Source organism: Argopecten irradians, chromosome 10 (assembly GCF_041381155.1).
Source record: "Argopecten irradians isolate NY chromosome 10, Ai_NY, whole genome shotgun sequence".
In the NCBI taxonomy this organism is placed as follows: domain Eukaryota; kingdom Metazoa; phylum Mollusca; class Bivalvia; order Pectinida; family Pectinidae; genus Argopecten; species Argopecten irradians.
In genome coordinates this window covers 13,894,941-13,912,460 of record NC_091143.1, presented here as the reverse complement: position 1 = coordinate 13,912,460, position 17,520 = coordinate 13,894,941, and the positions used below count along the sequence as shown (strand labels likewise).

General features: G+C 33.9%; 1 protein-coding gene across 1 annotated transcript; it reads left to right on the top strand.

The window, feature by feature from the left end:
• The first annotated feature begins 7,302 nt into the window (after nucleotides 1–7,302).
• LOC138332548 (sacsin-like) lies at nucleotides 7,303–17,119 on the top strand. Its single transcript, XM_069280553.1, has 4 exons — nucleotides 7,303–7,423; nucleotides 15,379–15,619; nucleotides 16,457–16,576; nucleotides 17,108–17,119. The coding sequence occupies exons 2-4, from the start codon at nucleotides 15,488–15,490 to the stop codon at nucleotides 17,117–17,119; spliced, it is 264 nt and encodes an 87-aa protein (XP_069136654.1). The 5' UTR covers nucleotides 7,303–7,423; nucleotides 15,379–15,487.
• Nucleotides 17,120–17,520: the final 401 nt, after the last annotated feature.

Below are 17,520 nucleotides of genomic sequence, written 5' to 3'. Positions count from 1 at the left end.
ATCATAGAAAATTTATGTTTAATCGACATTAAATATATTGTTAATTCCTATACCGATTGATATACCCAATATTCTATTGACTTATCTCACAAACTATTGTTACCAACGGTTTCACATAGAATTCTTTAAAGGCCCACTACTTTTTCGAATCTCCTTTTGATTTTTTAAATGGGAATGTAAAACAAGACTGATAATTTCGTTGGGTCGCAAAAGTTATTAACTTAAATTGTTACTAAACCTTCCTAAAAATGATTAAAATAAATTAAATGATATTTTTAATAACGCGGGTCGTATTATGTTTTCTGTCGTCGTCCTAATTTCCCTGTGTTACCCCTGTATCAGACGGCAACACAGCGAAATCATTCTTCACTGTTACAAAACATTACACAGGAAATCTTGCATTTGTTTGGTGCCATCAATATCAATTTTCTTTTTTATTATTGTGTTTAAGAAACTTTTATTTTTTGTTTTGGAAAGGTAGTGGGTCTTAAATTTAAACCTTATAAAACAAATATGAAAAGTTAAACATGTTTGCCATTTTATAATGTTTTATGTTCATCAATAATAGTACCGTAGAAAATGTATCTTGTAATCGACATAAAAATATATTGTTTGGATGTGTACCTTACAAGTATAAGAAACTTACGGTTAATGTCATAAATCATTGTTTGGAATCCTTTTACGCCTATCATTTATGTTGTACTCGTTATATTTATGTTATGATAAAGAAGTAATATTATTGTTATTCGACATTTTTTATATTAGAGTTACTTCCCTTCGTTTCACTGACATAGTAAAACAAAGGGAATCAAATTAACTCTGATAGAACAGAATGCTAACAGATAAAAATCCAATGCATAACTTATTGTTGAATGTCATTCCATGTAATGAATGTATGTTGTAGCCGACATAAAATAACGTAAGTGTTAAATAGTTTTCTTTTACAATAACTTTAACAAATTATATAGTATATTTGTTTGTGATAATTACATGTTGTAAACGACATGAACAATTTGATTGACTATTTTTGCCGAATTCAGAAATAAATGTTAGCACAAATAATGTAAAGTATCCTTAAGTGTGATAACTATAATGGTGTTATGTTGTAACATACACATGGTCGTGATTTGAATATTTTAACCAGTACTGACGTTATGGTTTTATGTAAAAGTAACTTTCAAAAAATATTATTTAACTTTTTCGGTGTAGAGAAATAGAAAATTGTGTCTGTGCTTTTAATATTCTGAACAGTGCAGAAGTAATATTTAAAAATTATGATGTAGCATCCTTCGGTATAGTGAATTTACAGTGGTTCGGAAATAAAATAGCATTCAAGAAAGTGGAAGAATGAAAAAAAAATTATATAGGCTTATCATTTTTAGAAATGGACAATGCGCGATCCATTTCCGCTCCAATTTGTGTCAATGTTGCGAATATTTTGAAGTAGATCATTTCATTCTACAGTTCTTCGACAATAAATAAATTATTAATAAGTATTACAGTAAATATATTATAACCGCCATTAGAAAATTTTAAATTCAGTATAGTATTGTGTAATATTTTTACCTTAAATATTCGTCAAAGTTGGAATGCGATAGTGTGTCTCGTTATAGCGTTATGTACTGATGTTACTACTAGGAGTAGAGTATTCATATAAATGTATTTGATGTAACCTAAATTAAAATCCGTATAATGATATAGTTCTCGTGAGTGTTTATCCTGACATGGAGATACATCTAACCCATGTTTTAGTGTAAAATGCATCTTTCTAATTTTGAAAATGAATACACAGTAATATTTGATATACTACAATTGTGTAATGTATTGTGAACTAACTTATTTTTGAGGTTACTTTGTTTACCGTTTTTCGTGTCAAAGTTTTTTTACCGGAAATTAATTTTGCGATTGAAACCTAATGGTTCTATCGTATTTAATTTTGAGACTCTTTTACTGCTATTGAAACACATTGGTTCTATTGTATTTAATTTTGAGACTCTTTTACGGCGATTATTTTTTACGATTTCTTGTCACCCGCAAAATGTAATCGCACGCATAAATAAGTTGGTTGACAGTATACACTTAATTCCTGATCACAAAAATAATAATTGGTTTATGATCACCCAGATAAAGTGTGATGTGAACTAATATTGTCTTATTATTAAATTTGAATTGAACTTAATTCTAATAAAGATATTTTCTTGAAAATCATTGTGTTACATGTATGACTACACTTCCTTAATGAGGTCAAGTTCTTCGAAACATACTCTGTTCATGTTCAGTTTTCTGTCGTCCATGGTCAGGTGTCTGTCGTCCATGGTCAGTTGTCTGTCGTCCATGGTCAGTTGTCTGTCGTCCATGGTCAGTTGTCTGTCGTCCATGGTCAGTTGTCTGTCGTCCATGGTCAGTTGTATGTGGTCAGTTGTCTGTCGTCCATGGTCAGTTATCTGCCGTCCATGGTCATTTGTCTGTCGTCCATGGTCATTTGTCTGTCGTCCATGGTCAGTTGTTTGTGGTCCATGGTCAGTTGTCTGTGGTCAGTTGTCTGTGGTCAGTTGTCTGTCGTCCATGATCAGTTGTTTGTGGTCCATGGTCAGTTGTCTGTCGTCCATGGTCAGTGGTCTGTCGACCATGGTCAGTTGTCTGTGGTCAGTTGTCTGTCGTCCATGGTCAGTTGTCTGTGGTCAGTTGTCTGTGGTCAGTTGTCTGTCGTCCATGATCAATTGTTTGTGGTCCATGGTCATTTGTCTGTCGTCCATGGTCAGTTGTTTGTGGTCCATGGTCAGTTGTCTGTGGTCAGTTGTCTGTCGTCCATGATCAGTTGTTTGTGGTCCATGGTCAGTTGTCTGTCGTTCATTGTCAGTTTTCTGCCGTCCATGGTCAGTTGTCTGTCGTCCATGGTCAGTTGTCTGTCGTCCATGGTCAGTTGTCTGTAGTCCATGGTCAGTTGTCTGTCGTCCATGGTCAGTTGTCTGTCGTCCATGGTCAGTTGTATTTGGTCAGTTGTCTGTGGTCAGTTGTCTGTCGTCCATGGTCAGTTATCTGTCGTCCATGGTCAGTTGTCAGTCGTCCATGGTCATTTGTCTGTCGTCCATGGTCAGTTGTTTGTGGTCCATGGTCAGTTGTTTGTGGTCCATGGTCAGTTGTCTGTCGTCCATGGTCAGTGGTCTGTCGTCCATGGTCAGTTGTCTGTGGTCAGTTGTCTGTCGTCCATGGTCAGTTGGCTGTCGTCCATGATCAGTTGTCTGTGGTCAGTTGTCTGTGGTCAGTTGTCTGTCGTCCATGATCAGTTGTTTGTGGTCCATGGTCATTTGTCTGTCGTCCATGGTCAGTTGTTTGTGGTCCATGGTCAGTTGTCTGTGGTCAGTTGTCTGTGGTCAGTTGTCTGTCGTCCATGATCAGTTGTTTGTGGTCCATGGTCAGTTGTCTGTCGTCCATGGTCAGTGGTCTGTCGTCCATGGTCAGTTGTCTGTGGTCAGTTGTCTGTCGTCCATGGTCAGTTGTCTGTGGTCAGTTGTCTGTGGTCAGTTGTCTGTCGTCCATGATCAGTTGTTTGTGGTCCATGGTCAGTTGTCTGTCGTCCATGGTCAGTTGTCTGTGGTCAGTTATCTGTCGTCCATGGTCAGTTGTTTGTGGTCCATGGTAAGTTGTCTGTGGTCCATGGTCAGTTGTCTGTCGTCCATGGTCAGTTGTCTGTCGTCCATGGTCAGTTGTCTGTCGTCCATGGTCAGTTGTCTGTCGTCCATGGTCAGTTGTCTGTCGTCCATGGTCAGTTGTCTGTCGTTCATGGTCAGTTGTCTGTCGTCCATGGTCAGTTCTCTGTCGTCCATGGTCAGTTGTCTGTCGTCCATAAGTAAACAAAAGTCTTGTCTCCTTTCAAACTGATATGGAGTACCTGACAAGGCTAGTTTGATACCTGATGTGTATCGTCAACGTACGATGATCACCTCGTGGTCCTTAGCTCACCCTACTTACCATCTCTATACGAGAAATAATTACCTCCCATCGAGGGGTGTGACCTTGATACCACTGACCACTTGGTATGTGACCTTGATACCTCTGACCACTAGGGTTGTGACTTTGATACTACTGACCACGATAGATGTGACCTTGATACCACTGACCACGAGAGGTGTGACCTTAATACAACTGACCGCTAGGGATGTGACCTTGATACCACTGACCACTAGGGTTGTGACTTTGATACTACTGACCACGATAGGTGTGACCTTAATACCACTGACCACGATGATGTGAAACAATGTTTTATATCCTCGACTTTAGCATAGGTTTGCTTTGTTCACAGAAATGAGAATAGTGAATTTCATTTTACCTTATGTGACTTAGAATGTCTGTGTCACTAGTATAGTAACATGATTTGAGTCATCATAACGCATTGACCTCGATTATGATGTCGGCCACGATTGCGTTTGTCGCTGTGACCTATTTTTATGACAATACTACTTGACCTTTATTGACCCTGACTCATACAGTAATGCTGTCTCGGTGACATGGTAACCTTTTGGTGGTTAATCTGACAGAGTATGTTTTTTCTGTACTCAGAATTGGCTGTCCTCTATACAAAACACAGTCAAAATGAGACCATTGCATTGACAAAAATGATACAACGTCATCACTAGTTTGTGACTGATGTGGTTGGGGCTTTAACCACAGCGAGACATACCTGGTCTGTCCCCTATTAAATACCTAGAACTTAGAACTGACATCTATTCTGACTGAGAATCCACATAGGGTAGAGCTGGATATAGTTTTGGAAAACTTTATTTTCAAACAGCAACTGTTTTATCCATCTCTTTTTATCTTGTTATACATCGCTACGTAAATGTTTCATAAGTTTAATGGAGAGGGTGGGGTATGGTAACCCGGATTTAGTTAACTAGGAAGGAAAATGTCAGACAATTCAGCCGGTCCGGATTAGACAAATGTTATTGGTATATTTTGTTTTTGCTATTGGAACTAAATTACTGCCGTTTCTATTATAAATTGTATCTGGTAGTGAGTGTATTTTTTTTCAATATTAGCTTTAGGTATGTGCAAATTAACACTTGTATGTAAACAATTGTAGACTAGTGCTTTTTTATAACTAGGAGAACGGTCGCCATGAATGGATATCAAGTAAAGCAGTGTGTTTTGGATACTTAGTAGTGGTTTGCATCAATCTTTGTCGTCAATATTGTGGAAAATTGATTTTGTTATTTCATCTCCCTCTCTCTCTTTCTCTCTCTCTCTCTCTCTCTTTCATACATTTGTAATATGAATGTGATTACATCACGCTATCTTCTTTTCTGTGTGTACATACAATTGTAAAACTTCAGGCAAAGGGTATAGAATAAGTTGTCCCTAGTCTCCTTTGCTATTTGAATACAAATAAACTGTGTTTAAATCAATATTATTACATAAGATCGATACCATGTTTAAATGCAGGTGTTACGCAGTTGGAATACTGGTCTTTGATATTCTATGATTGGACACACTGTATATATATATAATAGTGTACATTTGAAAAGCAAATAGTAAATAATGTAAACACACTTTTTGTGATGCGATAATATTTTAGTGCAAAGTTACTTTTGAACATATAAGTGCAAACAAACAATTTTGTGGAGTAATGTCTCATTTTTTGTGTGTGTGTATGGTTGCAATAATACAGGCTTTATTTTACCGTAAATATTCATGAAATATTTAAAATCAAAGTCTGGTATACATAAGGAATGGAAACCTACTGAATTGACCTAAACACTCGTGGGGCGTATGGAAGGCTTATCATCAAAATGACATCATTACGATACATATACACTAAATTGCGATATTTTCTGTACAGGCGCATATCAATAAAGGCTATACGTTGTTAAACCATTCAAAACCGACACGTACTTCAGTTTGACTTCGACAGACGATAGTCGACGTTATAAATCGATTTCTTATAGATAAAAAATACGCAGACATGGAGACACAAGAATGCCGATGTGTATTTAACATAACAACACATAAGGACACAGGACCCACGAATTGCCAATTGGATATATTACAATGGTGCTCTTCTGACAAATGATAATGAGTTTACTGTGTGGAAACTACTGATGTTTATCAAGTATACAAACAGTGATACAAAGACAATGTTTTAGCTTCTCCTGTGTATAACTGTCAAAACGGTGAAATTTCGGTAAAATCCCACGAAGTGCCAAATAGATCGTTATTTATCCGTCACAATAAAACACATTACTATATGATTTGTATTATATTTTTAACTTCGGTATGAACTCTTATTTAAATGAAATAAATAGGAAATAAAAAAAAATATTAAGATATTTAAATGTCAGAAACTTTAGTTCCGACATTCGGTTGCATAATTACATGGTAACGTCATGAATGCATAAACAATGCTGTACAAACATATTTATAAAAATTGATACCAGAATTATTAAAAAATATACTGTAAACATTTACTTAAAAAAGCGTACTCTTAATTAACAGTTTATAAAAATTCACAGTGCTCGAACTCTAACTGTACGGTTATCGGATTGCCGAAGCGATGCAATTATTCTAGAGTGGAGAACGAGGTATATTCTAAAGCCCAGTGAATGCAATAATTTTTAGTATCGTGCCTGTTCTTACGTAAATATAACTCTTGAATATGCATTTAATTCGGGGGGAGAATCATGATTAATGAATAAATCGGTAGTGTTACTTTTCTTCAAAAATATACTAGATATCCACATTTTGTGGAGTAAAAGTCTGATTTTTTTCTGTATATGGTTGCAACGATATTCATGATATATTTAAAATTAAATTCTGCTATATATAATGAATGGAAACCTACTGAATTGACCTAAACACTCGTGGGGCGTATGGAAAATGACATCATTACGATACATATACACTAAATTGCGATATTTTCTGCAGAGGCACTTATCAATGGAAGGATTTTTTACATGTAAAACAATTCAAAACCGTCACGTACTTTAGTATGACTTGGACCACAGGTGCTCGTTTCTAATATAAGTATAAGTATAATACCCAGTATTATACTTATGTTTATATTAGAAACGAACACCTGTGCTTGGACAGACAATTGTCGACGAGTCTGTAATGAATCGATTTCTATATAGATAAAATATACGCAGACATAGAGACACACGAATGCTGAAATTATTGATAAACCACTATAAACATTTACCCCGAGTGTGCCCTCTTAATCAACCGTTTATAAAAACTGTGTAGTCGTTTACTGAATATCATTGAAGTACATGTTCTCGGAATCCACATGCGGTTTTACTTTCGTTTTTGTGCGAAAGACTATATAAAGAAGTGCGCGCAGTGTTACTATCACAAGTGGACATACAGTGGGTACTACTGTTTGTGAGCTGACTCCATTGTAGTTATACAGATCAGGGTGGTAATACAGGTAAGGCATTGTTATGACATTTTGTATAATCACAGGGATAGGATAATAGTCGTGGGAAGGGTCATATTCGGGAAGGGCTATTATTGTCATCTGACAACCATATTTTTGCGACCCCAACATGTAGCCGTAACGAATGTATCCAGCCGAGTGTTAGTGGATTCTACTGCGCATCCGATTTCCGAATGTCTAGAGATGCTGACGAATACTTCTGGATGCTGTTGTTTTGTTTATGTGAAAATAGTGTCTTTCATGAGATGCAGGTCCCAGGTTACTATGCATATGTATGTACATGTACATGTAATGGTTATTCGATATAATAACGAATGACTGTGTAATTCTAAAGATTATGTCAATATTGTTGCTGATACAGATTTTGTTTCTGTATTTCAGTCTTACTTGATTCGTCAGCCATTAAATTTCACCTTAAAGTTGTATGGTCTATAACTTTCGCTCTGTTTGTTATAGTAAAAACGTTCCAAGTGGTATACATAACTTAGAGGTTCCCCAACAAGTGACTGTTGTTTATCATGTTTATCAAACTCGAGTAAGTTAATTTTGAAAATTTGAAAAAATTAACTAACGAGAGTTGTTAAGGAACCTGTTTATCCCATAACTAGACTTTTTATTTATACCGTGGTGACCATTTCTCGTCTTCACTCAGGGAAACTTACCACCATACAATGTGTGATGATATCTTTCCGCCATAAAATAAAGTGCCTAAATAGAGAGCAACTATTTTGTTGTTTAATACTTTGAATAAACAATTACCTATTATACAGTAAAGACAATTCTAATTAAAAGAAACTGCACTTTGAAATGTAGTCCGAAGTTGAAAGCCAATCGGAATCAAGAGATGTAGAAGTTAACCAATCAGAGGCGTCGTATGTAGGTGTTAACACAATGGAGTTTGTAAACATAAACGATAATAAACTGCTATGGAATTTAGCACATGGTTTTTCCATTGTGAAACATGCATAGTTATGGAATAAACATTTTTCACCGTCTGCCTGAGGTTCTAGTTTTACCACTTTTTATAAAGTTGCAGCACTGGAAGTATTTTTAATATTAAAAGTAAAACATATTTTTATCGTGCATACGAAAAAAATAGGATCGAAAATGCCGAATCCTTCCTAACTATTCCAAACATCGTCGCGATAATCCCGGAAGTAACACGACAGCTGTGAAACCAAGAGAAAATGTCAACAATTTTTCATAAACAAAACATTTGGTCGACCTCAGCAGACTGGATCTACAAAGAAAATATTGCTCGCACATAACAATATTTGATACACACACTATTCCATGGCGATGTGTGAATTAGATGTTTCAAATACTAACTCTGTGGACATAATACCAACATCATTTGCTCATTTTTTATTCTATTTTTTGTTTATAATATTTCTAAATTCCGGATTCCTAGTACGGCAGAGGAACCAATTTAACTATTAGTCGCTGAAACACAACTTCCTGTTATTAGTCCCATGTGCTCACTCCCAATTCTGTAGAGGAATTATTAAGGAAATATCAGCCAATTATGACTAGGCGGATCTGTCCCTTGTAAGTATTTGCGACATATTCTAATGTATGATATATTTATATTTGTGTTTCATTTTGCTCGATGATAGTTCTTAAACATATTCGTAACTACATACAGCAGAAAGCATTTTCCCGGTACGCACATGTGTGTGTTTTAATTATACCTGTTACAATTCTACAAGGTGCTCATATGTATGGTCCATATCTATGGCAGATGAACCTTTTTTTAACATGTATTAAAATACCATTACCCCTAAAGCGAAACATGAACGTCTTTTTAATAAACGCCATGACTTCTGTGTTTTTTACAGCAGCGGTTATCCCCCTTAGATAAATCTAAATTAATATCTAAGCTCAAATGCTTTCTTACTTACCTATATCTTTAGAAGTATAAGACAGTCTCCAAATAATTGACCATGATAATTTATCTTTTTAAGTAATAATGGTCAAACATAACAGACAAGCGAATTCATTGCTATTGAGAACTCAAATCATATATCCACAATATATCAGAAATTACTTTGGATAACAGAAAACTGATCTGTCAAATTTATATGGTCAAGTGGAACAGTCTTTTGTTGTTTTTTTTTCTTGCCCCCTTTCTTCATCTTAATGTACTTTAATATGTTGTTTTTCATGTTGATGTTGATGTTTTGTTTTGTGTGTGTTAATGTATGTATGGACATCTTAGATGCAGAAACTTTTCCAGTCTGTTCACTCATTAGCCTGTTCATTAAGAAAAATGTTGCCTTTTTTATTCAATGCTTAACTAAGTGGAAAATAGTGGACCAATATCAATTTAGGATATCTTTATTCATTAAATGTCAAATAGTATAAGAATATTGTCTGCGAACTGCCAGGGTTTAGGTCAGTTAGAAAAACGTTATGACTTCTTTAATTTCTTAAAATCAAACTACAGTAACTGTGGTATTTTTTGTCTGCAAGACACTCACTTTACTGCAGATCAAGAGAAGAAAATATCAGATCAATGGGGCTTTAAATGTTTATTCAGTTCCTATAGGACAAATGCTAGGGGTGTATGCATTTTATTTCAAAATAATTTTGAATTCAATATACATGATACACAGTGTGATAACCAAGGAAACTTTTTAGCAGTAGATCTAACAATGGAAAAAAATAGATATACTCTCTTAAACATATATGGTCCTAATAACGACGAACCAACATTCTTTGACTCAGTACAAAACATAATAGACAAATTTAATAACCCACGTACCATCATTTGTGGTGACTTTAATCTAGTCCTAAACCCTGATACTGATACATCAAATTATAAACATACAAACAACCCTAGAGCACGTAACAGAATAATTAAACTGATAGAAGACTATAATTTGATTGATATTTATCGTAACCTCCATCCTACACAAAAAAGATATACATGGCGAAGGAAAAACCCAATAAAACAGGCTAGACTAGACTTCTTTCTTATTTCAGAAAATCTTTTAAATCAATCAGAAAAAGCAAATATACACTCTAGTTACAGAAGTGATCATTCAATTATATCTCTAGATTTAAAAACTTCAAATTTTGTTAAAGGTAAAGGTCTTTGGAAATTTAACAACAGTCTGCTTTATGACAAAGAATATATTAACAAAATAAAAAATACTATTGCTAGAGTTAAACAACAATATGCTTCACCAATTAATAACAACATCACTGATATATTAGATAAAGATTTATTATTTGACATTAATGATCAATTGTTTTTAGAAACACTTTTAATGGAAATTAGAGGTGCTACAATAACATATTCTTCACACCTTAAAAAAGAAAAAGACAAGAAAGAAAAACAACTTCTGTTAGATATAGAAAATATGGAGAAAAATGACGCATGGAAACTAAATGTACAAGATTACGAAACTAAAAAAAATGAACTCACAAATATCAGAAAATTAAAAATGAGTGGGGAAATGATAAGATCAAAAGCACAACTATTAGACGAGGGTGAAAAACCAACAAGATACTTTTGTAATCTAGAATCACAAAATTTCATAAATAAAACTATTAACAGAATAGAAAGAGAAAATGGAGAACTCATCATTGAACAGGAAAGCATTCTAACAGAGGTTGAAAATTTTTACAAAAATCTATACAAAGACCGTTCTGACTCTCTCCAAAATGTAAATTTAGATGAACTTCTTCAAGGATGTAATATTGATAGACTTTCAGACCAACAAAGTAAACAACTTGATGGAAAAATAACAGAACAAGAACTTTTAATTGCACTTAAAAAAATGAAAAACTTCAAATCTCCTGGATCAGATGGCTTCACTTGTGAATTTTTTAAATTTTTTTGGATAGACATAAAAGCATTTTTAGTTCGATCTTTAAATTATGGATATGAAATTGGACAGATGTCAATTACACAGCGACAAGGTATCATTACATGCATCCCAAAAGGTGATAAACCACGACAATATTTAAAAAATTGGCGACCTATAACTTTATTGAATGTTACATACAAACTAGCCTCAGCATGCATAGCAAACAGACTAAAACAAGTTCTAGACACAATTATTTCAAAAACACAAACAGGTTTTATTAAAGGTAGATATATTGGAGAAAATACTAGATTAATTTATGACTTAATGAATTTTACAGAAATTAATAATATACCAGGGCTACTCATATTTATAGATTTCGAAAAAGCTTTTGACTCGGTATCTTGGAATTTTCTCGAAAAAGTCATGGATTTTTTTAACTTTGGAGATAGTTTTAAAAAATGGGTACAGACATTTAATAAAAACACATTTTCTGCCATAACTCAAAATTGTATTCTATCCAAACCTTTTAATATTGGCCGAGGCTGCCGCCAAGGCGACCCCATATCACCATATTTATTTCTCCTAGTCGCAGAAATCCTAGCTATTATGATTAAAAATAACAAAAACATAAGCGGTATAGGTATTGGAGAGAAAAACCATAAACTTTCGCAGTTCGCAGACGACACATCTCTCATCTTAGATGGATCAGAGAAATCATTTAATGAAGCATTGCAGGTTTTAGACACTTTTGGACAAATATCAGGCCTGAAAATAAATAATGATAAAACAAATGTCATATGGATTGGAAGTAAGAAATTCAGTAAAGATGTCTACCACCATAGATGGAAACTAGTGTGGGGGAAAACAAAATTCACCTTATTAGGTATTGACTTTTCTATAAATTTAGATGAAATTAGTAATATGAATTATGATAAGGCAATTAATACAATAGATAAAAATATTGTGCAATGGTCAAAAAGGGTGCTCACACCCATAGGAAGAATTGTAGTAATAAAATCCATTTTATTACCTAAATTAAATCACCTATTTATGTCTATTCCTAACCCAAATATAGATAAAATCAATACGCTGAATAAAAACTTCTTTCACTTTGTTTGGCAATCATCAATTGATCGAATAAAACGGGATACATTGATTAAAAATTATGAGGACGGGGGTTTAAAAATGATTGACCTCCAGAAATTTATAATAAGTTTAAAATCAACTTGGCTACGAAGACTAATAGTGGCTGAAGAAAAAGAATGGATAAGTATATTTGAAACAGAACATTTTAAAATTTCAAAGTTTATAGATATGGGATCAGATTTTTTGAAAAAAGTTAAAACTAATAATAAATTTTGGGAAAATGTTTTCCAAGCATGGTCAAACATATCTGATTCTGACTTCATCACAACACTTGAAGAATTTATAAAATCTCCTGTATGGTATAATCCCCTTCTTAAAATAGATAATGTATCCTTTTTCAATAAAGAATGGTACGAAAAAGGTATAAAATTTATATCAGACTTTATGGATTCAAATCAAATGTTTTTGAATTTTGAAAGCTTCAAACAAAAATTTAATTTAGAATCTTCCAATTTTTTGTTCTATAGAGGAATTTGCGAATCAATCAAAACTGCGCTAAGATCGAACCAAATAGAAAAGGGAAAAAATTTTGATATAACTAGACCTTTTATTCCAAATCATATAAATATTCTGATAAAAAAATAAGAAAGGATGTAAAGACATGTACAATTCACTTATAAATTCCGTACAAAATACAAATACAGCTGAATTGAAATGGACTTCAAACTTAAATATTGATATTGAAAATTGGAAGCAAGTTTATGAAAATACCTTTAAACTGTCAAAAGACACTACAATACAATGGTTCCAATACAGACTACAACATAGAATTTTGCCTGTAAACACTTATCTAAAAAACATAGGAATAAAAAACTGTAATAAATGTAATATATGCAAAACTGAAATTGAAAGTATTCAACATCTATTTTGGGAGTGTGATGAAATTAAAAGGATTTGGCAGATGCTTATAGAGTGGATACAAAATAAAATAAATAAAACTATTCAATTAAATTTAACTTCTATTCTTTTTGGTAAAGTGAAAATTTGCAAACTTCTTATCCTCTCAATTTCATAATCCTCCACACAAAGTACTCTATTTATTGCTCATCCAGGAAAAATGATAAAATAACGTTAAATGAAATAAAAAAAACTTCCTTTTGTATAGATTTAATATTGAAAAAACATTAGCCCAGAAAAACATGACTATTGACAAATTTAACAAACTGTGGGAAAATTGGCAAAATATTTTCAGCTAATGATTTCTCTGAAATAAAATCAATCACTTATGCTGGTCCAACCATTCAATTTTCTTTATTTTATTAAGAAACCAACTACAATACTCTGTATTACTCAATCATAGTTTCTTATCCATAACTTAGTCCTGTATTATTTAAAAAAATAAATGGCAACAAAAATGTTTATGTTTTTTCGCGTATCATGTAAATGTAATATATCATTATGCACGTGATTACTGTGTGTGGGTGTATGCGCTTGAGGCAGAGAATATGTGTGAGAGTACAATGATACATGTACATTTGAGTATTAGAAATGTGTTTTTTCATTAGATATTTACCAAGCCATTTGAGTAAAATATATAAGATATTTCAAGATAAATCATTATAATCTTTTTATTACTGGATAACTGATTTTGTAAGTTGTGATTGAAAATACATCGCCTGTTCAAATACGTATTTTAAACTAGTATAACAATACACTTGATATTAATAATGTGCTATTTATAACAATTATAAAATTCAATTCTAAAATTTTCCCTTAAAATGAAATATTTGTGTGTACATTCTTGCACGAATGTGTGTGTAAGGGTGAGTGTGTGGGTGGGAGTGTGTGTGGTGTGAGGATGTGTGGGTGTGTGTATGTGTGTTTTTGTGTGTGCTCGCGAGTGATATGTGATTGTGAATACATATATATGTGTACCTGTATATTGTTTTATGTGACTGTGTACATTGTGTTGTAATGTAATTATGCAAAAAGAAAAAAAAGAAAAAAAAATTAAAAAAAAAAAAAATCATTTGCTCATATTAATCAGAAGGAAAACATAAACAAACAGATGTGTGCTTACGCTAGCTAGTTACCTCGCTCATTACGTGCAAGTCTTGTCGACGTTAGTCACGTGATATGATTCGGAATTCCGACATAACTCGAAGGTACTGAACATGGCGGTGATTGAAGGCGCTTTATTCAAAACCAGTATGATCCCTAGATTTCGGCTCTCTTATAGGCCGACATATGCTTTTTGGAGCTAAATTATCAAGTTACATGTCCATGTTCAAATATCAAATGTTTGAAAAACATGAAAAAAACATATTGAAAATATCTCAATTTAATTTCTTTATGCGTTTGAGATTGAACAAATGTGTCTTGAATACAAAATTGAAGGAAATCCTTGATTTATTACGGTGTCCGTCAGACAAAATAGTATGCAAATGATCGAAGCTGCGATGGATTGTGTTGTCGAAGTTTCGCGCATGCGCATTGTTACGCACTCAGAGTAAACAAAATGACTCTGAACGAAAGTGTGTGAGATAATTTTTTTTTTTATCTGAATCGGCAACAAAGTGGATGAAGTTATAATGGGATCGGTAGCACCCTAGGATATCTATAGCCTATAGGATGATTATTTGAACACAATAGCATGATTATTTGGTTCCATCAATGCAATTCACACGAGTTCTATGTATTTTACTGTATTTTACACGCAGCTTCACAAATTACATATCAACAGTAAGACTGACAGTTAGCCAGGGTATATACCAACAATTAATGAAATTAGTTCTGTTCAATTGCAGCACAGTAATGAGTTTTAGGCTTGCAAAATATCACTGTTTAAAGCCATTACATGAACCTTAAGCAACGGATCGCTATAGTGAAATTCGAATGAAATACATGTATAACTTTAAAAAATACCAGATCTCGTTGTCGTGGTTATCGTCGCTGTGCAATAGGTTTTTAACTGCAAATCGTAGCGAAACAGTCATTATATACAAGGTATGATAAAGGTCAACTTATATTTTATTTAATTCGCAGGGGCGGGGGTCCTCTCTGACAAGTTCAGTTTCAACTTTTTAGACGCATGCCTGCAGCTTGATTATGCGACACCGGAAATAGTCTTTACCCTGGTTCCCATCAGCTCCAGATGGATGGGGATGAAGAAGAGAACTCCGATGGAGAGATGGAGCCGGAGTACTCAGGTTTGGAGCAGCCTCCTCTCACACGTATGCTAAAGAACATTCTGTCAGAGTATCCTGATGATGGGCAGATACTAAAGGTAACCAATCAAGTATGACACAATGTGATTTATTCAACGTAATTTCCAGTATTGTTAAAACATCATACATATATAACTATGAATTCTCTATCGTTAATTCTATATCATGTGACCGTGTCTAATGTGTCTTGATAAAAGGCTAGACTATTTCCTTTTGTCTACACGGTTTGAATTACTTCCTTGTCCCTAGCCTAGGTATGTACGTTTGTATGGATCCCGTACGTGTGCTACCCGTAACCTAACAATGATATTTGAACTTTTTACCACTACTTATCACACCAGAAACATATATATGTGTGTTTCTAGTTTCAGTTGAGTACAGTATGTAGTGTATCAAACAATTATGTCAGCCATATGACCTTCAAAAATCTCTGATTTTACAGGACCTAAAGGCTAACATAAAATGATTATATATTATGTGTGCACGCACATCTTCGTGATTTCATGTGTGTACAAACAAATACTTCAGTTTTACACATTCACTTCACAAATTGCCATCACCTAAATTTGGAATTTAATTACATTTTTTCTTAAGATGTCTTACATTTACGATCTACTGTACAGTTAAATTGCCCTTTGACCTGTTTTGGTCTGTCCACCTGCCATTTCCTGTAGCTGTTATATAACCTGATAGCTCTCTAGCCCATACGTTTTACTAGACTGTAAATATATAGATGTTATAACGTTTTGAAATCACTCTCAGCACTCAAGGAGACACATTTCTTGATGAATTGTCTGATCAATCAACAGAATCACAAGATTATTGGAGTTATTTCCCCTGAAACACCAATTTCAGATTAGCTCTTAGTGACGTTTAATTTTCCTTTGATAATACAGGAGTTGATACAGAATGCTGAGGATGCAGGTGCCTCAGTGGTAAAGATAATGTTTGACAGCAGAAATGTCAACCAGGAGTCCTGTAGTGAGAAGAAGAAACCTTTTAATAAGTACTTTAAGGTAGGTCTTAAGTCCAATAATACACATAATCCAGCCTCCTCACATAATGATTTAAAGTCAGACAGAAAGTGGTGTGTTTATCATTATACAATTAATATTTATCACCAGTTTTGTCTTCTCTGTCCCAGATTCATTAATAATGTATGCAATATGAATATGTCTGTTGTCTGCCTGCCTCATTCCTCCTACACTATTATATCAATTTCAATGAAACTTCACAGTAACATATAGGGGACCATATGTAGTATTGGTTGCTATAATAAACTTTACACAGGGTTTTGTAGAAAAAAAAGATTCTGGACAACTTCTAAGCTGCTGGGTCGACAGCTATGTCAGGGACCATATTATTGTATAAATGTTCATGGAGAAATTTTGGTTGTCATAGTAACCAGGTCACTTTATACAGGTTTGGTCAATAACTCATTAGCTGATTTTGGTCAATTTTGTTAAAACTTGGTCAGTAATGGTTTAATGTATAGATGTCAAGAACGGTTACCATGGAAACATCATAAAGTAACAATTTGTTGACAGGGTCTGGAATAAGTGGTAATTCGGGATATTAATTAACTAACTATTGGTTTTCAGTTTTATATAGTTCTATTTTGTGCATTTATCATATGTTGAGAACTTCAATCAAAGTTTTTTTCTCATGTTTGTCAATTTAAATGCAATATACTGAATGTTTTGGCTGAGTGACCAAGCTGTCCCAACACATTACCACTAACCCACTACCTCTGGGTTGCTAATTCAGATCCCACATGGGACAGTTGCTAGGTACTAAAGGGTTACCAAGCTTGTCAAAATCAATGACCTTGGACTACTTTCAAGGTCACAAGGATCAGATAGACTAAGATCATTAAACAAATTGGTTCCAATAACGAAGAGGCCTAGAACCTGACATTTGACGTGTAGCATGCTGGAATGAAGGACTAACCAAGTTTGTA